This window comes from Urtica dioica, chromosome 11 (genome assembly GCF_054948205.1).
Source record: "Urtica dioica subsp. dioica isolate 48M chromosome 11, U.dioica_male_clone48M_v1_H2, whole genome shotgun sequence".
NCBI classification, from domain to species: domain Eukaryota; kingdom Viridiplantae; phylum Streptophyta; class Magnoliopsida; order Rosales; family Urticaceae; genus Urtica; species Urtica dioica.
In genome coordinates this window covers 20,478,432-20,504,495 of record NC_142766.1, presented here as the reverse complement: position 1 = coordinate 20,504,495, position 26,064 = coordinate 20,478,432, and the positions used below count along the sequence as shown (strand labels likewise).

Genomic DNA, 26,064 nt, shown 5'->3' with positions numbered 1-26,064 from the left:
CAGCCACGTCATCTCCGAAAAAGCTAACGGCCTCGAGCGAGCAAAAGCGTAACTGCAAAAACACGAACACACGAGAGAGAGAGAGAGAGAGAGAGAGAGAGAGAGAGAGAGAGAGAATCACATAAAAAGATAGATATGCTGAGCAGAGCAGCCACAGCCAGTATTTCAGTCCCAGCATTAACTGCAACAACAAACTCACTCGGACTCTTCGGCATCAAAAATCGCCTCTCATTCGCTTCGTCAAATCTCAATCCGGTGAGCTTCTCTCGCTCTTCATGGAACGCAGAGAAGAGCTCTAGCCAATCGAGACGAATGGAAGCTTTCACGACTCGTGCCTCGGCTCAGCCCCTGGTCAACGCCGACGAGCTCATCGACTCCGTCGAGACTTTCATCTTCGACTGCGATGGTAAGATCTTTAGATATTTTCTTTTCCTTTTAAAAGGAAACAGATTTGGAGTTTCAATTCGTGAAAAATGTGATATACAGGGGTTATATGGAAAGGCGACAAGCTCATAAGCGGAGTTCCTGAGACTCTTGATTTGCTACGCTCAAAGGTGTGAAACTCTCACTAGCCAAATTTCGGTTTAGAAAAAAGCTGTTGATTGTTTGATCATTTATGAGCCTGATTTTTTTTTTTTTTTTTTTTTTTTGGGTACCGTTAGGGCAAGAGATTAGTTTTTGTCACAAACAACTCAACAAAGTCGAGGAAGCAATACGGGAAGAAGTTTGAGACGCTTGGCCTGAGTGTTGGCGAGGTTAATTTTGCTCTTCTGTTCCTTCTCTTGATCAGGAGTAAAAAAAAAAAAAAAATTATCTTTGACTCTGATATTGATCGTTGAATAAATTTGACCAGGAGGAGATTTTCGCATCATCTTTCGCCGCTGCTGCTTATCTGAAGTCCATTAACTTCCCCAAAGACAAAAAGGTAATGCCAAGAATCCGATATTTGTTTCAATTTCAAGAAATCGGTTCATCCTACAATGGATTACAACGATTAAATTTGTGTGAATTCACCGTTGCTTCTTCTCAATCGCAATATTTGCTGATGGAGGAAAGTGTTTCAGGTTTATGTGATTGGCGAGGAAGGAATCTTAAAGGAGCTTGAGCTTGCTGGGTTTCAATACCTTGGTGGACCAGTAAGTGAATCATGACTGCGATTTCGACTCATTCCAAATCAAAATCTACGTTTTTCACTTGGCATATGCATTGTTAATCTTACTAAACAAAGCCCTTTTTCTGTTATATGGCGCGTGTAATAGGAAGACGGTGACAAGAAGATTGAACTAAAGCCAGGGTATCTAATGGAGCATGATAAGGATGTACGCTTGGGACTTCAAATTAATTTCAATTGAAATTTCCAAAACACATATTTTCTTTTTTAGTCATGGTCATTGAGTTTGCTGATTCATTTCTAGGTTGGGGCTGTCGTGGTAGGATTCGATCGTTATTTCAACTACTACAAGATTCAGTATGTTTTCTTCAACCTTTTTCAGATAAAACTTGCAACATTTGAAATCTTTGTGAGTGTTAATGAGGTGAATTGTGATGTATCTCATTCTTTTTTCTTTTACAATTAAAGATATGGGACACTATGTATACGCGAAAATCCTGGCTGTCTTTTCATTGCAACAAATCGTGATGCGGTCACTCATCTTACAGACGCTCAAGAATGGGCAGGTTCGCTTCTCTTCTTTCCCTCTTGCTACATCGTTTGGTATGTAATTTGGTAGGAAGATTGTATAAAGAACATTTTTTTTTTCCTTCAACTTTTTGGCTAACTCTCTTCGCTGATTTATTTTTTATTTGCTTAGTTTCCTAGTACTTTAACCTCAATTTCTGAATACTAACGCACTTTGCAACATAATATCGAAACCAATTTCTCATCCATTTAAATCCACCAAAATGCAAATGTGTGTAGCTTTCTAGTTGTCGCCTTGTTAAGATGTCTCATATTTTTTTTCTTCACAAAAACAATTTCCTTTCAAGATTTATCTGATGCAGTGTCGGTTGGAGCTATACTTCTCAATTGATATTTCTTTCTTAGGAAACCATACTTATATCATTGGTTTCAGGTGGTGGGTCCATGAACGGTGCTCTCCTCGGATCAACTCAACGCGAGCCGATTGTTGTGGGAAAACCCTCAACTTTCATGATGGACTACTTGTCAAACGAGTAATTCTCCAATCTATATGTTCTCATCTCATATGTATCTTCTCCGTCCTTTTTGTGTTATAGAAAAATCACGAAATTTCTACCGGGACATTGAGATCTCTAGGAAATTTCGAACGATGCACCATCTAGTTCATTTGATGAAATCAGCCATGAAAAAAATAGTTGTTTAAGCTTTCAACAAATCACAAACACAGAGAAGCAGCGTAAATTGTCATCGGGGATGAATTGGCATTTGAAGAGCTCTACTAACCATAGAAACTCTTGAATCCATGGCAGATTTGGAATCGAAAAGTCACAGATCTGCATGGTCGGGGACAGACTAGATACTGATATTCTGTTTGGACAAAACGGCGGTTGCAAAACTCTTCTCGTCCTTTCAGGTGACCTTCCCTTGACAAATCTTTCTTTTTCTTCCTGTGTCGTGTTCATATTCGTTTGGAATGAAATATGACCTTTTTTTTTTCTTATCTCCTTTGTGTAGGTGTCACAAATATGGAAATGCTTAAGAGTGAAAAGAACACCATACAACCAGACTTCTACACCAACAAGATTTCGGATTTTCTCACTCTCAAGGCTGCAACAGTATGAACGCTTTTGTACGCATAGTTCGCTTGTAATTTATCTTATATTTATCACCCATAGATTGAAATATGAATAATCAGCATCATTGCCATTTGTTTCAGACTTCTCTTTAAAATCATAAATAACCACAATGAGAAGAAACGTGATCCGTCCCATTCTCGGATTCGCTCCTTGTAATTGTTGAATATGTTATATATATATTTTTTATCAAATGTAAATTATCATCCAACTTCTGTCATACTTCTTGTTTTTGCCACCATAATTGGTGCACAATTACTTTACATGACAGAACTGGTGACATGCACTCAAAGCAGAGATTAAGCAAAGTTTAAGGTATTGAAAAAATGAGTGTTACTTTATGGAAAAATTAAAGAAGTACCAAAAGCATGTTACTCTAATTGCAATTGGCAAGGAAACGTGCATAATATTTCTGCCATTTAATATAAAAATCCAAGTCATATGGAAACCATGATCTGGTTGTGGAGTGTCACCATGTTATTACATTCACATATTTATGTATATATTCCAAGGAATATTCACATAAAAAAGGCTTTGCAAAGTTCTGATTTTATAAGCTGGAAAAAGAGAGAGAACTATATTGGTGTATATTGGAGATCCATGTTTTGCCTTGAAAGGTAGGTCTTTGACTAGTCAACGATAATATTGAACAAATTACATATTTGGTAACCACTGAAATTGATGCGTAACCCAATAGGAAGCGGGTACATGCTGCAAATGAAAGCAAATTGAGAAAGTGAAAGTCACTATTTACATGTATACATATTATAAACGGTTATCATATTGACATGAGGAAAATGCAATATGAGGAATGCTTTGCTCATATTACTACTGGGGCCACAAAAAAAAATACTTTGATAGTGCTTTTTATTCAATGTGGGAAATGAAATTTGGTTAGGAACTAACAAATATAATGAAAAAAAGGCCACAGTGACCCATAGGAAAAATTTTAGGTAAATATTATCATTTAAACACAGCTTTATCAATACCAATTAATTTTTTTTTTTACAAATTTAGTAAAAAATGAGTTGTGAAAAAATTATTATATCTTTAATAATCACGAAATTGTTGGATTTAATGACAGATCAGTCATAAAATAGTTTTATGATAAATAGATCGCAAAAATCAACAATTTCGTGAATGATCTTAAATTCAGTGATTGATTTTATCTTGATTTTTTCTATCAATCTATCACCAAATCTCTATTTGTCACGAAAATTAGAGTATTCATAATTAATAATTGAGTTCATTAAGAATATAATAGTCTTTTCACGACTCATTTACTAATAAATCAGTGAAAATTTACTTTATAATTGATTTTGTTCGTGTAAATTTCTCTTACCCATACTATTTTCGTTTGCCTCATTTTTCTTATAGCTATAACCATTTTTATATGGGAGACTAATTTATCGTAGGTGGGGTAGCATTATGTAAAGGGTTTCCCTATTCGTAGCTCTCCTCGGAACAATTATTTATGATGCTACCGACACATTTTATTCATACATTATTATAGTTGGCCGAAAATTTTCTAATATAGTCAATATGCATACAAATTTTTTTCAACTGAAATTGGGTTTTTCAATTGTTTCGTCATGGAGTCAGATTTAGATTCAAAACTCACAAGGTTCACAAGTCATAACTCTGATTAAGCGAAATTTTTAAAACATACTCAATCTTTTTTTTTTAAATAAAGAAAAGGGAAAAAAAAAAATACTATTGAGTAGTCTACTTCATAAATCAATTGTCGTCAGACGTAGTTGTCTTTCCAGAATCTCCTTGCATATTCTGTGGGGTTACAAAACAATGTAGTGTATGAATATTCAAAGGAAACATATAAGTTAATGTGGTATTGTCTGTTAGGTAGAAGCTCAGTTTCACATACTTACGTTTTCTCTCACATGAAAAATATGTTTAATAAGAGGATATTTAAAAAAAAAAGGGGGGGGGGGGGGGGGGGGGGGGGACTGATACTTTATTTTCAGTCTGAGAATACTTCCAACCATAAATGTGCTAATTAGTTAATAGTACCACACATTGTGCACAATACGTAATCCATCGTATTCTTGTTATTATTGTTGGCAAAAGCAAAAAAAAAAAAAAAAAAAAAAAGTTAAGCAAAATGTCTAAATATTTTAGATTTTACAGTCATCTTAGGAAAGTTTACAAGTTATTTCTTATCTCCCTTTTGTTTTCTCTGACAAAAGGAATATGATATTGACACGTGGAACGCGTAGGCACATGGTCATTTGTTGAAAAATAAGAACAAGGAAAAGAGAGAAACCATATGCTTTTAATGGTCCAGTTTGGTATAGCTTTGTTTTAAAAAAAAAAACTTTTAGATTCAGTTTTTTAAAAAATCTGTTTTTTTTTTCAAAAACTGACAAGGTGTTTGGTAAACTGTTTATAAAACAGTTGTTGCTGGTAACAAAAACTGATTTAGCGTTAGGTAAAATAAATATATTATAGTAAAAAGACTAAAATAGACATGTTCTTAATAATTAAATAATAATTATTAATATGCTTATTTATATACATATATATGAATAATATTTCGTACGAGGATATTACAGTAATTTATATAACAAACTTAAAAACACTTTTTTTTTAAGTTAAGAATCCTAGTTTTTCCATCTCATGTACAAAATCTAAAATCGCTTTTGAAGTTTTTTGTAAAAATAGTTTTACCAAACACCAGATAAGCAATTTAGTTTTTTCTAAAAACAAAAACAGGGTTTTTTAATATAAACCAAACGCATGTAGCCAATATTTCACCATCATATTTTCTGATTTTCTTACAAAAATTATATTTTCTGATTATTTTAAAAGATTTATAACTGATTACGCATGTTCGAAGAATTTTATTTTGTCATGCACTTTAGATTTTTTTGTTTTTTAATCATTTTACTTACGTGGCACATGATTTATATCAATTTTATCCTTATTAATTAATTATATAATTTATTTTCGAAATTAATAAAATCCAATTTATTATTCAAAATTTATAATTATTAATATCTTAGCTATCTCTCTCTTTCTCTCTCCTTTTTCGTCACATTTTTTAGTCATGAACATATGCCAAAAACATTAAAAGTGCAGTTAATAGTCATTAATAAATGTTAATAGATTTCTTATTTAATGAATAGTCAGTAATAACGGTTGATAGGTTTTTGGTTTCCGGTTCTAGAAACTTATTAATAGTTATTATTGATTATTAACTGCGATGTTTTTTTACCTCCTTCATGAAAAAAAATATAACGAAAAGAGAGAGAGAGAGAGAGAGAGAGAGAGAGAGAGAGAGAGAGAGAGAGGTATATATAAATTTTCATTTAATATTTTTTGATAAAGAATTTGGAGAAAAAATAAGGATAGTTTCGTTTTATTTCATCAGAATTTATAGTTAATTATAGAATATTACTAAAATATTGATTATTTCACAATTTTAAATTTAGAAAAGCTAGTAAGCTAAAGCACCTTATTTTAACTCTATAGTTTTCTTCTTCATAATATAGGTTATATATATATATATATATATATATATATATATATATATATATATATATAAAGTTTGTTTGGCGCAATCCCTATATCACCTACTGAGATAGGCAATTGAGGTATTTATTGGTACTTTCTTAAGAAAGTGTATATTTATAAACATTTAGTATAATGATTTTTTTTGGGGTATACGACTAAATTTAAATGTAGATTATTTTAGTAATTTTATTTTAGAATTCTCTTGTTAACTATGGAAGTCTATGAGTTAGGCTAAGAAAATTAAATGGATCCCCAGGGAATTCTTATGCTCGTAGTTTTTTTTTTATGAATATATATGTACTCCTTTTGTTATGAATAGGTGCAAGAAAGACTTTTTATATAAGCACTATTCCACATCTTTTGGTTTTCCTTTGAAATGTTTATAAAAAATCCATTATTTAAAATGCAAGGATTAATATATCATAAATTAAACTATCTATTTTTGCTTTTTGGATTTGTTGAGAGGATAATTATTGGAATATTTTTTGTTGCTTTCTAAGCGGTAAAAAATATAATCTCAAAATAAAGATTTTATTATATTTAAATTTTATACTAATCAAATCTTATCATTCGAGTTTATAGTAACAAATAAGTAAATACATTCGCAATCAACAAACTTCTATATGAGGCCGTGCACTTTAAAAAGTTTTATTTTTGGAATTTAAAATTTTCCAAAAATGATGATGTAGATTATATCAGAGTCAGACTATCAGTCGATTTCCTACTGAAGGGTGTATCTCTGACTATCTAGCAAATACAAAAACGAAGAAAAAAAATAATAATAATACGAATTCATTATTTGTATCTCAAATTCCGGATTTAATTGCAGAAATACGCATTGAGTTCATTTTGAGTATAGCAAATCAATATTATTCTCTGCCTTATATATTAAAGGAAAAAGGATATATTCAACTTCGAGTTTATAAGGAAACTTTACTCGTGACAACATTTTACTAATCTCCAAAAAGCCAAATTATAACCTTATTATTGAATTAAAATGAGTAAAATTAATAATATTGTAACACTTAATAACATAGAAGCCGTAACAGCGTTACACTCACCACCACCACACAACTCGCCCACCACTTATTTGCATAAAATTTATCTGTATCTAAATCTATATATATTATTTAAATATTTATATGGTAAATATTATTTTATCATAAGTTCATAAGATGATTAGAAAATATTTATGGTGGACTATTACTTTGGGTTTTCAAAAAATATAAAGCCAGCCAAACAAGATTCGGACACTTCGCCTATATTTCCAAAATTATTCTTCTTCCTTCTTCGCTTTGGTGACAATTTTTCGGTGCTCAGACTCTGATCTCACCAAACTCGATCTTAAATCAAATCTCACTTTCTCATTCGAGAATTGACTGAGTTGTTGCCAAGATCTGGTCGGAATCGCCGTGCTTTTGCGTGAATTTCTCGTCTTATATCGGTAATGTTAGTCTTCCTTTTCGCCGATTCGCTTATGGATTTGAGTTTTTTTCGAATCATTCGAATTGCGTGAGCTCGATAGTTGCTCACCGACTCTACGGTGTTTGTGCTTCAGCTGCGAAATTCTCGAGATAATTTTTTTTCTTATTATGAATTCGATTCGGAGAACGCTATATTTTTTCCCCTCTGTGAATCTCATGTTTTATAGATGTATACGTCAGAATTCTACTTAAAAAAAATACGTCTTTAAATATTATTGAGCATTTATGTGTAGATTGATGGTATTTGTGTGTTTGGACTTGATCTGGTGATTACATAATGCTTCTTTTTCAATCATAAGTCAGTTTAGATCTTGGTATAGTTATCTGAATCGTAACTAAGCAATAAAAAGAACACAAACTTTTGCACAAAATAAGAACCTGTATTGTGTGATATACGTGTATATGCATGTCCCTTCAGAACCAGGGCAGAATTTCATTTTCAGGTAATAGTTGTTTGTTCTTAGAAGAGTTAGGATGATTGTTCAGATCAACTCCGTTGTTGCATTGCTCTTGGATTGTGAGAAAAAGGCAAACGGTGTTTCTTTTTCTAAAATTCTTCTATATATATTGATTTTTAAAGTATTACAGATTCGTAGTAAGATCGAGTGATCTGCTGAATGAGCGGGATGATAGAATGCAGTACTTGTCGCTCTAAATTGTTGTCCCCGACTTCAAAAGCCGTTTCTCGGGCGTATGACCGGCACAGGACCAATGTTTCCTCGAAGACCCGTTTCCTTAATGTCCTATTGGTCGTCGGAGACTGTACGCTAGTTGGTCTACAGGTGATTAAGTTATCTCATGTGTTCTTCGCATTAAGATTGCGTTTCGGTTTCAATCCTATGTACACGATGTGACTGGCAGCAGTTAATTCAGTACAGTAAAGATAATTAAGTGAATAGATTTGACGTTTAAAAGCCGAAGTTTCGAGGTAATTATTTTTTTTCATGCTTACTTGACAGCTTCTTTTTTTTTTTTTTTTCTGCAGCCACTATTGGTTTATATGTCTAAGGTGGATGGGAAATTCAAGTTTAGTCCTATCAGTGTGAACTTTTTAACGGAGGCAACAAAAGTTGTTTTTGCTGTTATGATGCTTTTCATCCAGGTAAATTTTTGTTTTGCCGTCGTAAATACAATTGATTATTACGTAGCTCTCTGACTGAAACATGTTGCTTCTTAAACTCATGTTTTCATTTTCAGGCTCGAAATAAAAAGGTTGGGGAGAAACCTCTATCCTTGTCTACATTTGTACAGGTACTTAAATTCTGCTGCTAACAATTTCTAAATTCAAAACTAGGGGAAATTGTACAAACTACAAAGGTTAGCTCATTGATTCAGGACATCACCTCGAATAAATTAGAACTTATAAACTCTTAATTGGCATGATTGGTGCATGACTTTAGAATCTTAGATACTGGAACTCATAATGAAGAGTCTGGAATCATTCAAGTCTTTTTAGTGTCACTATGTCTTTTTCTATTTAATTGGGGCTTATATTGGAGGAGCTCTAAAGTGATTGTTTCTGAGATTGCCTCTGTATTTTTATAAGCATTTAGTGAGCCAAATGTAATTGCGTGCTGAGGGGCATCTACTGTTACATACTTTGATCTCAAGACTTTCTCTTCCCTCTTGCAGGCAGCTCGAAACAATGTTCTCCTCGCCGTTCCTGCATTCCTATACGCAATCAATAATTATTTAAAGTTCACTATGCAGGTCTAAATTTGACCTAGATTTTGTAAACTGGAATTGGGCTTGCTTAAGACTGAATTTGACATTTCTAAATCTATGGATTCTGTGCAGCTTTATTTTAACCCTGCAACTGTGAAGATGCTCAGCAACTTGAAGGTATATCTCGAAGCCTGTTATATGCAAACATATGTATTCTTTTTGCTCTTTTGTGATATGATCAGTTTCCTTCTCAAGCTGGACTGAGTTTTGTCTTTTCTTCCTTTATATAACTTCTTTTGTACTCATTTTACACCGGGCTTTGAAACTCCCTTGTCGTGTTCTGCTTTGTCTTTACATAAATGCAGTGCTCTCCAAATAATAATAATTATTATTATTTATGTTTGATGACACGTTTTTTTATGTGTTGTGAACACCGGCAGGTTTTGGTCATTGCTGTTTTGTTAAGATTTATAATGAGACGGCGGTTTTCAATAATTCAGGTATTTATATTTTTCGAGAAATTCATATCTACCCATATGTATATTTTTAAACCCTCTGAATGTCTTGTGATCAAATAAAACTGATATAAAATTCCCTCCTTATCCTGTTACAGTGGGAGGCTCTTGCTCTCTTGCTCATTGGTATCAGTGTGAACCAGCTTCGATATCTGCCTGAGGGTACTGTTTCAGTAGCAGTTCCGATTTCCACAGCTGCCTACATATACACCTTGATATTCGTAAGTATTTACATGGCCAATATAATTCTATCAACTTTATTCTTCTGCTAAAAACTAGCTTGGATACTCTTAACACATAACTCAAGAGAACTGCACCAATGCTAAATCCAGGAGAAGCCTATCTCTCTCTCTCTATATATATATATAATATCTATATACACACACACATATACATATATATATATATACACACACACATATACATATATATATATATATATATATATATATATATATATATATACCGTTAAAGAAGCTAGAACTCAGTACTCCTTGGAAATGAACCAAGGGCATAACTGCTAAACCAAAAACTCTTAGGTAGAAGAAGCCTCTATATGAAACGGAAGGCAAACTAACGCAATGCCTTCTTTTATACTTTTATACAGGTCACTGTTCCATCCCTGGCATCAGTCTACAATGAGTATGCTTTGAAGAGTCAATTTGATACAAGTATTTATCTTCAGGTATGGTTTTTGGCTATTTTCGTAATTAGTATGTTTCTTCCTGTAATCGTAAGCTTATGTATGTCTTCAGAGTTGATCAGAAATAGATGAGGCTAAAGATTGAGGTGGATTAACTTAGTTGACATAAATTTTTGCATTTATTCTCTATTTACTGTGTTTACTTATACTAAACCACACCTATGCCACGTATTGGATCTTTCCTATCATCCAAGTTTTAAGTCAGCAAACTAAAAAAAGAAAGAAACTGTTTTGTTCTTATGAGGAAACTTGTTTATTTTGCAGAACTTATTTCTATATGGTTATGGTGCCATATTCAACTTGTTAGCGATTCTTGGAATGGCTGTTTTCAAAGGTATATAGCATGATAGAAAAACCTTCTACTACTTCATTACATGGAGACTTTAAATATTTATCTATATTGAATTGGGGTTGTTTCTACTCGGTTGAATCTGTAATTGATTTTCTTACACATTTTAGGTCCCGGAAACTTGAACTTACTGGAAGGACATTCAAAGGCTACCATACTTTTGATCTGCAATAACGCTGCCCAAGGAATTCTATCCTCGTTCTTCTTCAAATATGCAGGTGACTACTGACTCACTGTGATTTTCACTTCTTTTTGCAAACATCTTATAAAATTTTATTTTATATAACATTAGTTTTTTTGTATATGAAGCGGACAGGGGTCATCTATTTACACACACACTATTACCATTTTAGACTGATTTTTAAATATATTTATTGATCGATACAGATACAATTTTGAAAAAATATTCATCAACTGTTGCCACAATCTTTACGGGTATCGGATCTTCTTTGTTGTTTGGTCATAAGCTGACTATGAACTTCATCCTGGGAATCTCTATCGTGTTCATATCAATGCATCAGGTTAGTCTGAGACAAGATTAATTTATCTACTTTGCTTTGTAAATTATACCATTGATTTTGATAATCCTTTTTTCATGCAGTTCTTTTCACCTCTCGCAAAGGTTAAAGATGAACCAGTAAATGGAACTGTGGAATTGTTAAACACACAGAACAACCAGAGGTATGGGCTCATTGCTGTATAAATAACATGGAATTAATATTTTCCCATCTTTTATTCTTGTTTAAAAAAAAAAAATTTCCCATCTTTTTTATCGGTCCCTATCAAGCTACAAAATAAGTATTTTCTGATCAAATCGATTCTACCGGTTTCGGGAAAAACTTTGTTACTGGGTTTGTTTCTATTATCATGTTTGTGGGATATGTTATGAACAACTGAATATGATCTTAATATCGTCATTTTTGTTCATCCATTGATTCCTCAACTGTCTCAGGAAAAACAAATGTTCATTTTACCAACATGTTTCTTCTTAAATTTGCAGAAAGGATGCGCGTTTCCTAAACATTACAGCCGGGGCGAATGAAGATGTAAACCTTCTCGGCCAATTTATCATAGTTTTAATAAATTGTATTTTGAATCATTTTCGAAGAACTCGATACCTAACAAGTATCTCATTTTCCAGGCAAATCATCGGGATGATTACGAAGCAAAAGCGCCACTTCTTCCCCTTTAAAGTAGCTCGGTAAGTGTTCCACAAACCGATCATAGACATATCGTGATTTCAATTATTTATATAATTTATTTTCAGGAAATCGAATGCATTCTTTTGGTTAGGCTCGGTGGAAACTCAAGAAGACGACACAATGAGAAACGCAAAGTGTTGAGAGAGATACAAAAGTCTTATTTATGACAGAAGTCGCTTTGCGGTTGTGATCATCGTCAATTTAGATCCAAGATCAAACTTAGTTTAGCCACCATTGGAACATGAAAGCCGTTGAGCGATCCAGATTTTTGTCATAGACTGTAGCTCGTAATCATTTATTGGATCATATCAATTTTTTTTGCTCACCTTTTGGTATACGAAAAATACAAATATCTTTTTTCCCCTTCTATAGTGTCTTTATGCAAATGTTTTGGTTGCTTTCCTATACTTGAATAGTACCGTGTAATTTCTTGTACGCCAAGAATATTTGATTCAATTATGCACGGATTGGCTGATTAATTTACAAGTTTTAAAATGCATTGTAACAAAGTCGAATCAAAAGCTTTTTGTTAAAATTGCATTTCTGTACTGTTTTACGGTATTCCTTTTTGGAGTTTCCTTTGAACGTTGGTTTTATTTTAATTATATATTTAGTTTATGTGGCCTCTTTTTTGCAGATTAGGGGAAAAGCAATAAAGAATATCTAACAGTTGGAAAAATGGTATTAATTATATTTGATAACCATATAAATAGCTTATTTTGTTGAAATAATTTGAGTGAGATATAAAATCGGTGCCAGGAGATAGCTTATTTATAATGCATCATAAAAAAATAATATATTTGATTAAATATTACTTTTATAGCATATATTTACAAAATACTCCGGTGCAAGCATCTTTAAAGTTCCCTATTTAAATATTATTTTAATATATTTTATTCCTTTTTTATTAGTTTTATCTTCACTTTATATATTAATAAATAAAATATTAATGAGCATTGCGGCATATTTGAGTACCATTGTTCTAATAGGTAGCAATTTAAGATGCAATCCATGTAAGTTATACCTAAGCATAAACACTTCTCATTTGAATTGCTCGTAATATGTTAAAATCGGAGTTAAGATGAATGAAAAACCGAAGCTCAAAGACACTCAAGTAAGCATGGATCCATTGGTAGTAAATTGGCAAAGTGTTCTACATTTCTATGCTTTTCATGTTTTTTTAGTAATACCAATGAGATTCCCAAGAAAATGCATTCATACTTTAAAGGGTTTGCTGATGTTAGAATGTATATTGTTAAGCAACATCTTTACTTCTTTAATGATAGTTGTATAGTGTTTCATGAATGCAAATATTTGTAATTTGGATGTCGTATTCAACATGAAATCTTACAATTCATTGTTGTTATTCATGTAAGTCCGTGTTATATTCTCTAATAAAAAAAAATATAGCTCCATGAGCAAAGGCTTCTATCATGATGAATCTTACAATGCATTGGTGATGAGTATATAAAACAAGTTGAGTGGTAAATCTTGTGCTATATATGTGCCTCTACGGTCAGGGCCGGCTTAATAGATTATGAGGCCTAAAGCGAAAGTTCGAAATAGGGCCTTTAAATTTTTTTTAAACATGCAAATTTTATTCTTTTTTTTTCTTAATTTTATTGTACTCCAATTACTAATTTTTACTGGTAGTATGCGCAATTATTCTTTATTTATATTTGCAAAGTAACCCAAACAAAAAATTATTGACAATATATAACAATCAGGAAAAAAAAAATGTCTAATTGATATTTATAACGCAAACAACATAAATAATAAAGAAAAAAAACAATAATAAACAGAGAAATATAAATGATAATTACTTTTTTATATTTATTTGCACATAAGAGAGCCTAATTTGGAGAATATATATAGAAGAATTAATGGACTGCATATATGATTTTTATATAAGCAGAGCCGGTTCAACTAAATCGAAGGCCCTGGGCGAAGAAAAAAAAGGGGCCTAATTTTTTTTTCTTTCAATCATCCCAAAAAAAATAATTAACATGAAAGTCATTTTTCTTTTGTCTTTTGGCCTTTTTTTATCTTATTAATTTCAAATCACAATTTTTTTAGTTTGAATATGGTAAAATTATTTAAAACACTGATTAGTAAGAGAAACAAAAAAATTGGAAACTAAGATGTTATAATAGAAAAATATATTATTAGAAAAAGAATGAAAATTGATATATTGTATTTTAAAAATAAGATACCTACTGTAATTATCACACTTGAAGCAAATTTAAACAAGAGAAAAACAATAAATGAAATATTCTTAGAATTAAATAAACTATTCTCGGAATAAAAACAGCTATCTAAGTATTATCAGAAATTAGTTTTAAAATACGATATTTGAGGTAATAAGTTTTTCGAAATTTTTGGGCCTTCCTCAACATGAGGCCTAAAGCAATTGCTTTAGCTCCCTCATGGTCGGGCCGGGCCTGTCTACGGTACCTACGTCGTGAGTGTCCTAAATCGCTAACTTAATCCATCGTGGGAAGAGTTTATAAAGATATCTTGATTTTTTTTTTATCGTGTTAGGTTGTTGAGCATACTGGCTCTCTCTGGTGCATTCATTGGGTGATCGAAATATATTTTGACTAATCTCACTATATATTAAATTTTGACACTTGCCTCCTTAAATTTAGGTTTTGATTGTTCTAACATGTATAAGTCGATATGAATATGTGATGTTGACGATATAAATCCCGAATTAAATTAGCTACCATATGTGTGCCCAAAGGCGGATGTAAGTGGAGATTAAGGGGCATATGCCTCACTGAACTTTTTGAAATTACACTTTAGTCCAAAATTATATGATTTTTTCGTATTTACCCTCCTTAAAAAAAGTTTTTTTTTTGCACATCCCTGAATTATTTTTAAAATTTTAAATTTTATCAAATAAGCCACGTGAGTTTAAATCTTTTACTTTTTTTCTACCATATTTATGGGTGAAAGTTTGTGACCAATGAGCTTTATTTTGGGTGGTGTAAATGCTTGGAAAAGGCAAAACAGTCGAGGATTAAGGTGACTTAAAAATGGTCAATTAAGACGGTTTGGAGCTTTTCCTAGAACAGACAGTCTCATATTCTCATTTCAAAATTCCGAAATATGGTATGGTCTTATATCATATTAATTATAGTTTTTTGTTAATTCATTTAATATGAGCTTTCCTATAAAACACAATCTCAGCTTCTCATTTCAACGCATAGAAGTATATATACAAAAGTTCTTTATATTACAGTTTTTGTCAATATTTTATATCTCAATCTCTATATATATATTTGCTATGTGTAATATATATTTAGCATCAAACAAGATCAACAGTTGATAAAATAAATGTCACGAGTTTGCATATTATTGCTGATGTCCATATTGACGTGACAAATACTATATATCATACAAAAGCATGCAATGTTCATATTTCCGTATACTAGATATTACAACAGTAAGATTAACATTTCATAAAATGAATCTCACTCTACATTTTAGTGCTAAAATCCAAGGTGGCGTGACAAATAGTTTTTCTCTCCATGGATAAGGCAATGTAAAATTTTATAAATCGATAAACAGAAAACGTATTTTCTTATTATTACTGATATATATATACATATGATATGAGTAGTAATATATCATATGATTATTACAAGGATTTAAAATGATGATATTTAAGACGCCATCACTAGATATCTTAAAGGAAGGTGATTTATTTGAATTCAAATCCTTCGTTGAAAAGAGCTCCAATCACCCAAAGTTTCAAATCCGGCAAGCTAATTTCCCTCACATTATCGATCACCTGATGTAAACCAATAAATAAAATATATATAATCAGAGAAACCTGTTATACATAGTAAGATTGTGACAATTAATCACAAATAGTAATTAACGTACGTACCCGCAAAGTTACAATGAGCTCAATGGTATGAGACGTAGAAGCCAAATTGGAGGTTTGAGCATTGAGGCTTGTAAGGGATTCAACGACCTTGTAGAGTGACCTAGCAATTCCATCTCCTTTGTTGCACACTATTTTCATGTAAAACCCTCTTTCCTCTACTTGAAAAACCTCCATCTACCAAAAATACAAAATAAATAAATAAACACACACATAGCTTGTTATAAGACATCATCATTATGAAAATTTGTATTAGGAGCTGATATTATGAAAATAACCTGAAGGATGTTCTTGGGAATCGGTTGGTTAAACTTAAAATTAAAAGCATTATTATTAAAATTATTATTAGTTGAGGAGGCTTGGTAAGAAGCTTCAAGGCCTTCAATCTCATCTCTTAACATCTTTGCTTGAGTTTGAAGCTCTTTCACGTACCGCACAGCATCGCCCACAATTGAAGCCTTATCCATCTGTAAATAACACACATAATAATAATGAATAATAGTTAAAAAAAAAAAAAAACTATTTTAGTTGTTAAAGTTTCATGACCCGAATGGATATTAGGCGGGCCTGAAAATCTCGTTGTGCGAAAAATCTGATTTTTCCGGGGCTTAGTATTGGGTATCTGGATTGGGACATTTCCTATTTAATTTCGAATTTTTTGCCTAGGGTTTACTTACTCTCCCTTTTTTGTAACAAATATTTGTAATTGTAACCTAATTTTTGACATAATGAAATTAATTCCTCCCCTCTATCCGTGATTTTTTTTTCCGATTTAGGTCTTTCCACGTCGAATCTCTATCTTCTTCGAAGCTCAATACTTCGAAAAAGTGGAGAGATAGGTTCTAGTCACAACAATAACAAAACAAAATAACATATATATATATATATATATATATATATATATATATATATATATGTATACCTTGGTGATATTAGGGACTAAAGAACGCAATGCATAGAGCTTCTCCTTCATCCTTCCCCGCCTTTTCCGCTCGGAGACCAAAGTCTTCGAGCGATCCCTTTTTGACTTTGCGCTTTCCGAAGATTGACCATGATCACCATTTTCATCGGCATCATCATCATCATCATCGTCCTCCTCGAGCTCTTCATCTTGACCGTGATTACCTTTGTTGATAACCTCTTGGCCGTCAAAAGAACCCGGTAAGGCAATATCGTTCAGCAGCCCAGTAGTATCGGGGCCGAATTGATGATCGCCATCGTCAACCAAGAAGCCATTAATGAGATGATCATGACGATCTTGATCTTGATCGTGATCGTGAGTGGTGGTACTGTAATTACTGCTACACGCGTGGTTATCGAAATTGGGAAAGTTTTCTCCGCGAATCAGGCTCACGAGGTCGAGATTGAGATCGTTTGTGCTATCGAAGAAATCGAGGAGCTCAAAGCCATTGGGGTTTTGCATGGTTTTAGGGTTTGAAGCTGAGTTTGGCTGCACCAAATTATTCATCTCGTACATTATTGTCTCTCGTATAATAATTTTTTTAATTTTAGCTAAAAAAATTTAGAGAAATATATTACTTCTTGTTAGAAGAGCTTGTGTTGAAACTGTGCTTGGTTTTGAGCGTTTATATAGGGTTTCAAATTCGAAGGGAAACTAAATACATAAATAAAGAAATGATGACAACATTTTGTGTACGATCATATTTACGGTATATTATAATTAATTTATAGATAGTACTTCCAGCTTTTGAGGGTAGGTATATTATTGTAATGGTTTTACTTTACAGATACAATGTTTCAACTTTGTAAATATATATTTGCTTTGTAATGGCAGCAATTATAGGGGACAAGAAAAACGACTCCACTCGTCGCCACACGGTTTCCTACGACATTTTCTGATTATATTACGGAGATGGGAAAAATAAGTGATTATTTTCTTACAATATTAGGGTAAATTTTAATTATATTTGAAATTAATAATCTGCATAGCTCTACTAACTTCCCTGGGCTCATACTGATACAAGAATATTCCGGTATATACTATGTAATATTCCCACATCTCATTACTATATAAAAATGCGATAATTAGTTGACCATAATTATATATTTCTAATAAGTTTAGTCTTCATATATAAAATATATACAATTGATTAATTAATAATAAAAGTCTTTAAGATTTTCAAAAGGAGAAGGTAAAAGTCCAATAAAACAACGTCTAAAAACATGAATATTTTTAGAAGAATTTTGTTTATATGTCTAAAAATATGTATCTTTAAGGTCTAATGATCAAACCGTTTTCATAAATCACTAAATCTAAAAATATGTATACCATAATGGTATATACGCTGCACTGGTTCAAAATCCTTTTTTAAGAAATTATCAGTTTATCATAGTAAATGATCGATATACTGGTCTATTACCAAAACAAATTGAAGATAAGAAGACGAAGATACTGGTCTACTTTTTTTAACGGTGTTTTCAAAAGAATCTTGATAAATTAGTGTTTTTTTTTAAGCCTAACAACAGTCCAAACAGCTCATTGAGTCATTTCAGTGAGAAGCTTTTGCGTAAATTGTTGAGATTCAGCTCGCCTTTCCCAACTCTCCTCTTCTTCAACTCATCCTCCAAGCTCGTCAGTCCAAAATGGTGCAACTTCGGAATTTGTGCATCTTAATTGTTTTTTCATTTTCTATGTAATTAATTGAGAATATTTCCCTTCTCATTTATCTCTGTCAATTTTATAAATATGTGTACATCCATTATTCACATAATAAATAAAAAATATTTTCATATTTCACTCATAGTAATTAGTTGACCATATATACATATATTATTATTTATATATGGTCAACTAATTATCTCAACACGGTTGTTGGTTTGACATGTAACTAAATAAATATATTATCAGATAAAAAAATAAAAATCAATATATAGATAATTAATATTTTTTTTACTCGAATCTCTCCATAGAAGAAATATATAATTTTATAAATTTTACGGAGGAATCATATCCAGCACATTATCATGTTATTTCATCGGGAAAAAGCTGATGTCTATCAAGAAGTCATTATAATTTTCGCTAGGGGTGTTCATCAAAACCGCCGAATCGAACAACCCGATAATCCAAATCAAACCGCACTTTTTTTTAAACCGCCCCAATAAAACCCGATGAAGTTTGGGTTGAAACCAACTCAAACCGCAATTATTTCGGGTTGGTTTGGTTTTTTATAGTCGTGAGATTTGGTTGAACCAAACCAACCCGATAGTGTTAATTATTTAATTTTTGTAAGATTGGAAATATTTTATATGTACTATTGTTAAAAAAAATATTTTTTTAATAATATTATAATTAAATAAAAAATACTCAGTATTATACTTTATTATTTACGACTACATGAAAACTTGGTAATTAAAAATATGCGTAATTTTTATTTTAATACGTAATTTTTTTAAAGATAAGTAAAATTTTAATTTTATTTGATAAAACGTTCTAGATATAATATACGTATATGATTTTCATTCGAGTTATAAAATCATTTTTCGAGAATTATAATCCGAAAAAACCAACCCAAACCAACCCGATTATTTTCGGGTTGGTTTGGTTTGGTTTTACCTTTCAATCGGGTTGGTTTGGGTTTTAAAATTAAAAAATTAGTTGTAGCGGTTCGGGTTGGTAGAACATGAAAAAACCAACTAACCCATCCCGATTACACCCCTAATTTTCGCTTTCTTAAAATGTTTAGTGATAGTGCTGAACCTTTTTACGAAATCGAAAGGTTCAAAGACCCATCAGAACGAAAGTTTCGGTGGATCTGATCTGGATGGTCGGAACTATAAATTATGTCCCCTTCCATGTTTAAGCATAAACTACATAATTTACACAACTCGCAAGTCTCGAAAATGGAGAATTATCGTTGTATTTTATACATTTTGAAGCAATTTGAATGGTATAATGGAGCTAAATATGGGATAAAGGGTTAGGCAGTTAACACGATTTAGCTAGAATTAAACTATTTTTTTTAGCGCTCTCGCTTAAGAAAAAATTTCATTCAAAACTAATTTTAACCGTAGTTAAACAAATCCGTTAAGAAAAATGGTCAATAGATCGTGCAAACCGTACAAGTCCCCGACGCACACTAAGTTGTGGTTGAATTCGGACCTCTTCTTATGCGAGGGTTTTTTTTTATGTTTAAACTAAACAATGTCACTTGCAACCTATTCCTTAAAAGAAATTCTCTCGTAAAATCTCATCATTGAACATGTAAATATATAATAGAAAAGTAACATGGACTATGCACTTGAAACGTTGGGTTTGTAATTTAACCAAGGTTTAAGCATTTTAAAATCTAGTCACATGTGACAACGTGACCTCATTAATCATATATATCATTTTTATACGTTAATTTTGATAAATTTTGGTAAATAATTAATTTATAAAAATAAACGAAACGTTAATTTGTTTTTAAAAATTAAGTTTAAAATTGATTAAATTTCTATGACACCCTAAATAATATGAGCGAACTTAAATTGATCAACCTTGAATCACATTGATCTAAAAAAAACAATAATGAAATGTGAATTTCATCATATCTTGACAATTTTTTATTTCCTTTTACCACTTTTTAATTATTATAATCAGTAGTAACTCTTTTGGGGATTAAATTGAAATGTTATTTGCCGACTTTGTATATGTAAATAGAAATTATATGGGTTAGCTCGGTGATGCCCCAAATAATAAAGGGCATTGTAGCGAAATAGCCAAAATAAAACTATGAAATTTGTTTTTAGCCTATGTTTCACAATTTTTAGGGAAATAGCCAATATGATTATGTGGCAATAATTAAGGTCTTATTTACCCTTATTTATTAATAGATTCGTCATTTTCTCTCTCCTATTTTTTTCCTACACTTTTTTTTACATAAAAACTTCAAAAAACCATATCTATCTCATATGAACTCGAAATTGAGTGATTCCAAATCCTACGGATTCGTGACGCCGAGATCTTCAAAAATAGATCAATTGTGTTTGATGAAAAATAATGTTTAATACCATAGATGTAGAAAAATCTACCTTAAATATGGAAATAACGAAATTTTTTTGAAATTATAAAAAAAATGGAAATGTAAATATGATGCATTAAACATAATTTTTCATCAAACACATTGGGTCTATTTTTGAAGATCTCGATGCCACGAATTTGTAGGATTTGAAATCACTCAATTTCGAGTTCGTATGAGAAAGATACGAATTTTTGAAGTTTTGATGCAAAAAAAATTATTTGAAAAAAAATAAGAGAGAGAAAGTGACGAATTTATTAATAAATAAGGGCAAATCAGACCTTAATTATTGCCACATAAGCCATTTGGCTATATCCCTAAAAATTGTCAAACATAGGCTAAGTCCAAAATCACACGTTTAAAGTGGCCTAGTTAGTTACAAATCTCAATAATAAATATACATATATACATGCATAGGGACGAAGCGCGCGCCCAAAGTACATAAATCTAGGTTAGGGGGCTAATTTGCAAGAAAAAATTCAAGGGGGCTGATTTGTAAATTTTGAAGGTAAACAAATGTAAAAATAAAATAAAAATTGGCAAAAAATGCAAAAAAAAAAAAATTGAGGGGGAGCTATAGCCCCCTCTCACCTCCATGTGGCTTCGTGCCTGTACATGCATATATATGTATATATTATTTTTGGGCATCACGTAGCTAATTAACCTATATATAAAATGCAAGCATAGTTTAAGTAAAAATAAAAATTTATGTAAATATGTAAAAGCGCTAACTTATGTTAGGGTAGTATAGGCAAACATTTCAATGAAACGAGTTTTATTTTCTTACCATTAATTCTCTTTATAAAATTAAATGGTAAGCGTCATATTCATAGACCATTTTAGAGAGATATTATATATAACCGCCCATATATTGGTCACGTCACATGAAATTCGACTATAACGTAAGGAATCTGTTGTTTGATGTGTGGCCATTTTTTTATATTTTTTTTTTTTGCAATTTACATATTATATGAGACTTGTTTTTTTTTTTTTTTTTTAAATCCTTGGATATAACACACGTATCAAATAAACTTAGATTATTGCTAAAAATACCCTTATTAACTCTACGGGTTGAAATATTTTATAATTAACATTTAAAAAAATATTAGTGCAAATATGTATTTTTAAACAGAGCAAGGGAGAGTTGTTTTGAAACGACACATAACGCTTGAAGTCTAAAAACGACGTGGCAATAGTATTGTATAACATGTGTATCGTATTAGGCCCTTTAAACGTGGGAATAACTAAGAAGAATTCATCTTATTGGGAATTAGTAAGTAATGAAGTCGAAATATAGTCCTTAAGAATATAGGACCATGATCTAACAATCAAAATGTTCAGCATTATCACTAAACATTTTAAGAAAGCGAAAATTATAATGACTTCATGATAGACATCAGCTTTTACCCGATGAAATAACATGATGGATATGATTCCTCTGTAAAATTTATAAAATTTTATATTTCTTCTATGGAGAGATATGAGTAAAAAAAAAAATATTAATTATCTATATATTTATTTTTATTTTTTTATCTGATATATTTAATTAGTTACATGTCAAAACAACAATGTCGTCATATACTACACATATTATAGAAGTGTGTTTTACACGTGAATGGCCTTTGTCCGGAACGTGCCTTTGCACATCAGAAACTATGAAATTAATTTAAACCGATTATTTTATTGACAGGTCACCATTTTATTTCGTGCCAAAGCGTGTGTTTCTCAAGCCTGCCTCGTTTACATTATGTAGGTAATAGATTACTCCATAATTGCTGTTATTTCATCGATAATCCTAGATACATATAGTATCAAGTTTAATATCACCGGTTATTACAATCACGTATTAATCTAACATTCGGTATCGGAGCTCAGCTGTATAGTGTGTCTTGTTCTTTCATACTTTTTGAAAACAGTATTCATGGAATAATAATGAGAAACTCGTTTGTTTTTTCAGCTGCTTTTGGAAAAAAAAAATTGGTGCATACATAGTGTTGTTGCCCGACGGAAATCAGAAAGCAGAATATATAAAATAAGATATAAAACATATTTGATCTAATATGAGTTATAGGCAGTCTGGTTATAGGATCACAAACAATGAGTTTTTTTCAGTATACATTTTCAAAGGCGTTATTTGATATAATATGTTGCTTGTCTTTTACTTAATTTGCCTGTTTTCACTTGATTATGTTTCCAAAAACGTGTTTGATATTTCAAGATATATCTGTCCAATGGATGTCTTGGAGTCTCTGAACAAGTTCTTCAAGTTAGGATTCATCATTTCTCTTCAATCCAGAAACTGCCATATCTGGGAATCCGATGCATCAACTTAATTAAAAAAGAAGGTGGTTTGGATATCTGAATTTCACCCTGGACGCGGGTTCTTGGTAATTACGTGAATCATTCGGAAGTTCCATTTTTTTTTTCAGCTTTCGAGACGATTAAATCAGTGCTAAAATGTGGTAGAGTAAGTCGAAAAACAGGTGTCATTTTGACCTAGCTGGAGGTTGAAGATAACTTAAAACGACATCTAATTTGGTCTTTGACGTCGCTTGGCGTCGTTTCTTGGATATTATTGTTTCATGTCGTTTTTATCCTCAGCTTAGTTTTAGGCTGATTCTTTGGTGTGCCTGCACTTTGTTTTTTGTTTTTTGTTTTTTGTTTTTTTTGAAAGGAGCCTGCACTTTGTTTGGAGTGGCCTAAAGTTTAGAAAATAAATAAATAAAGGTTTTAACTAAAACATAAGTCATTTAAACCCATTTTAAAGTCTGATTTAAAATCAAATTAATATCTTGTGATTTTATATATGAAAAATTAATTAAGGGATTAACATATAATTGGTCAATGCTGATCGTCTTTGGTTTATGTTTATATTTTTTTCAATAATGGTGCATATGCTATCTTATAAGTCACTTCTTAAAGCAACATTTTGCTTCTAGAAGCGATTTTTTTTTTTTAGAAATGACACTATCGGCCAAAATTACATAATATGTATATTCATAACTAACCATCAACGTCAAGTGTGTAATTGTTTTTCTTTCATATTCTTCGTCCTCAAGCCACAAGTAAATATTGAAACCTTAACCGTGTACCTCTGTAATTTTTTTTTTAAATTAATCTTCTTTTTCTCAAGCCACATGCAAATATTGGAACCCTATCAAATTGCATACCTCATCGTTGATTTGATAAGTCATATCTCGTGTTGATGTTAGACTTCGTCCTCCATTCACACGTAATTGTGTGGACCTAAATTGGAATCAATTTGGCCCAAACCCATGAAACTAATCGCGAAAGAATCGAGCTGAACGCTCAGCTCGATGCCCCGAGAACGACTATTAGCCGAGCTGACCTTGATAAAGGTCAGTTAGGCCGTATTCCCGAACTTACCTTTACGAAGGTCAGCTCGGCCAGCAAATCACTCAACTGTCTCCCCGAAGACCCAGACAACGCATACTAATCGCAAGACAAACCCTCCAATCATTCTATCCAGACCGAGTCAGAAGGTGATACATGGCTCCTAGATTACCGACGAGATCCGAATTCGACGCGCAATGTGGCCCTAGGAGACTGGAGCTCGCCAGCCACCTCTTGCAGCTATAAATACGAGATCTTGGAACATAATTTTCACACGTTACATTTAGCTTCACTTCTTCATATTGATCTAGTGTTCTCGAGCTCGTTACTTTATAGTTTTCGATCAATTGTTCATCAATATTAATATTCAATGAAAGGCACAGAGCCATCTTTTGTCTATTTAATTTATGTCGTTTATTTTAATTCATTATTTCGGAATTGGATTTAATCTCATTACGGAATGTGAGGCACGTATCTATAAATCTAAATCGACTTATTTTCATCACGAATAGTCGAAACTGCTTTGAGGTGATTTTTCACGTCAACATCTCATCGAGATTAAAGAAGAAATACACGACAAGTGACAATATGCCAAAATTTGAGAATCAGATGTATCCCGTCGATTTCTAATATTTTGCGATGGGTTAGGCGAGTTTCTTATTCGGTTTTGGACAAAGAATAAAAATTTACTATATGATACATTATAATAATAGCGCTATACCGGTTGGAGATACAAATAAATATCACAAGATTTTATAAGCATATACAATATACTGTGGATATCGTATCAAGACATTAAAAAAAAAAAAAAAAAACCCTAGATGCGTGTAGATATCACGGGATACAAATAAATCACATAAACTCAAACTTTACAACAGATAACATATCATTTTAATTTATTTTTATTTAAAACTAACGATGATTTGATAAATTTCATCCAAAAAATTAAAGAAGTGAACAATTTAGACTAAATTACAACAAAATAAAAGTTACCCGACTGCATCTTTTTTTTTCAAGTTTAGCAAAATCATCTAAAATTTTGATTGATTTTTAAAAATTAAAAAATTTCATCTAAATTTTTGGAGAAAATTTTGTTCGAAAACAAGCATTGATTTTTTCTAAAAAAAACTTAATAAGAACTACGTACAACGATAATAGTTACTACAAAAGCGAGAGCAAAAGTTATCCAACTTGAATACAACTCCAAAAACAACTATAAAATTCTTTAATCTTATAAAATACCATTTTATGGTTAAGGAACAAAGAAAGACATAGAAGAGATGAGATGAGAAATGAGCTTTGTGGCTAAAATTTTGTTCGAAAAAACAAGCATTTGTTTGATGTTTGTATCATTGGGTTTCTACCCTTTTTCTACTAGATATATACTTCGAGCTTTTACCAAAAAAAAAAAAAAAGAGTTTAGGTTAAGGGTATATTTGTCCTTGTAAGTGTCTAAGAGATGAGGTATTTTGAAATATGGACACTATATAAAAGCAGGTCTGTGTTACTTGAAACCCAAGCACGAACTTTGTAATATGCAAATATAATTATTTTTAATTTTCCGTATTGGTTTCCTTAA

General features: G+C 31.6%; 3 protein-coding genes across 5 annotated transcripts; 2 read left to right on the top strand and 1 right to left on the bottom strand.

The window, feature by feature from the left end:
• Position 1: 1 nt before the first annotated feature.
• On the top strand, positions 2–2,983 carry LOC149382182 (phosphoglycolate phosphatase 1A, chloroplastic-like). Its single transcript, XM_089600909.1, has 11 exons — positions 2–406; positions 487–554; positions 663–755; positions 854–925; positions 1,065–1,136; positions 1,260–1,319; positions 1,416–1,468; positions 1,580–1,677; positions 2,073–2,172; positions 2,449–2,552; positions 2,654–2,983. The coding sequence occupies exons 1-11, from the start codon at positions 136–138 to the stop codon at positions 2,758–2,760; spliced, it is 1,098 nt and encodes a 365-aa protein (XP_089457035.1). The 5' UTR covers positions 2–135; the 3' UTR covers positions 2,761–2,983.
• A 4,492-nt stretch (positions 2,984–7,475) lies between these two features.
• LOC149382181 (CMP-sialic acid transporter 3-like) lies at positions 7,476–12,756 on the top strand. Of its 3 annotated transcripts, none has more exons than XM_089601828.1 (16): positions 7,476–7,747; positions 8,376–8,569; positions 8,773–8,889; positions 8,985–9,038; positions 9,420–9,497; positions 9,585–9,629; positions 9,893–9,952; positions 10,066–10,188; positions 10,575–10,652; positions 10,935–11,004; positions 11,130–11,237; positions 11,407–11,540; positions 11,621–11,700; positions 12,020–12,065; positions 12,161–12,220; positions 12,313–12,756. In XM_089601828.1, exons 2-15 carry the CDS (start codon positions 8,405–8,407, stop codon positions 12,209–12,211), a joined length of 1,209 nt encoding a protein of 402 aa, XP_089457954.1. In that variant the 5' UTR covers positions 7,476–7,747; positions 8,376–8,404; the 3' UTR covers positions 12,212–12,220; positions 12,313–12,756. The 3 variants fall into 3 exon arrangements, with proteins under 3 accessions (XP_089457954.1, XP_089457952.1, XP_089457953.1); XM_089601826.1 differs by having other exon boundaries at positions 12,287–12,756; XM_089601827.1 differs by having other exon boundaries at positions 8,368–8,569; positions 12,287–12,756.
• A 3,171-nt stretch (positions 12,757–15,927) lies between these two features.
• Positions 15,928–17,590, bottom strand: LOC149382180 (transcription factor FER-LIKE IRON DEFICIENCY-INDUCED TRANSCRIPTION FACTOR-like). The gene is made up of 4 exons (XM_089601463.1): positions 17,036–17,590; positions 16,392–16,580; positions 16,117–16,290; positions 15,928–16,017 (listed from the first exon to the last, which is right to left on the bottom strand). The coding sequence occupies exons 1-4, from the start codon at positions 17,588–17,590 to the stop codon at positions 15,928–15,930; spliced, it is 1,008 nt and encodes a 335-aa protein (XP_089457589.1).
• Positions 17,591–26,064: the final 8,474 nt, after the last annotated feature.

Bases quoted from the DNA above. Each gene is read 5' to 3' on its own strand.
- LOC149382180 (XM_089601463.1), bottom strand. From the start codon at position 17,590: ATGTACGAGATGAATAATTTGGTGCAGCCAAACTCAGCTTCAAACCCT. The intron at 16,581-17,035 runs GTATACATATAT...TGTTATTTACAG, and splicing joins TAGTCCCTAATATCACCAAG to ATGGATAAGGCTTCAATTGT. The intron at 16,291-16,391 runs GTTATTTTCATA...TATTTTTGGTAG, and splicing joins TTCCCAAGAACATCCTTCAG to ATGGAGGTTTTTCAAGTAGA.
- LOC149382181 (XM_089601828.1), top strand. From the start codon at position 8,405: ATGAGCGGGATGATAGAATGCAGTACTTGTCGCTCTAAATTGTTGTCC. The intron at 11,238-11,406 runs GTGACTACTGAC...TGATCGATACAG, and splicing joins GTTCTTCTTCAAATATGCAG to ATACAATTTTGAAAAAATAT. The intron at 12,066-12,160 runs GTAAACCTTCTC...CTCATTTTCCAG, and splicing joins CAGCCGGGGCGAATGAAGAT to GCAAATCATCGGGATGATTA.
- LOC149382182 (XM_089600909.1), top strand. From the start codon at position 136: ATGCTGAGCAGAGCAGCCACAGCCAGTATTTCAGTCCCAGCATTAACT. The intron at 926-1,064 runs GTAATGCCAAGA...AAAGTGTTTCAG, and splicing joins ACTTCCCCAAAGACAAAAAG to GTTTATGTGATTGGCGAGGA. The intron at 2,553-2,653 runs GTGACCTTCCCT...TCCTTTGTGTAG, and splicing joins AACTCTTCTCGTCCTTTCAG to GTGTCACAAATATGGAAATG.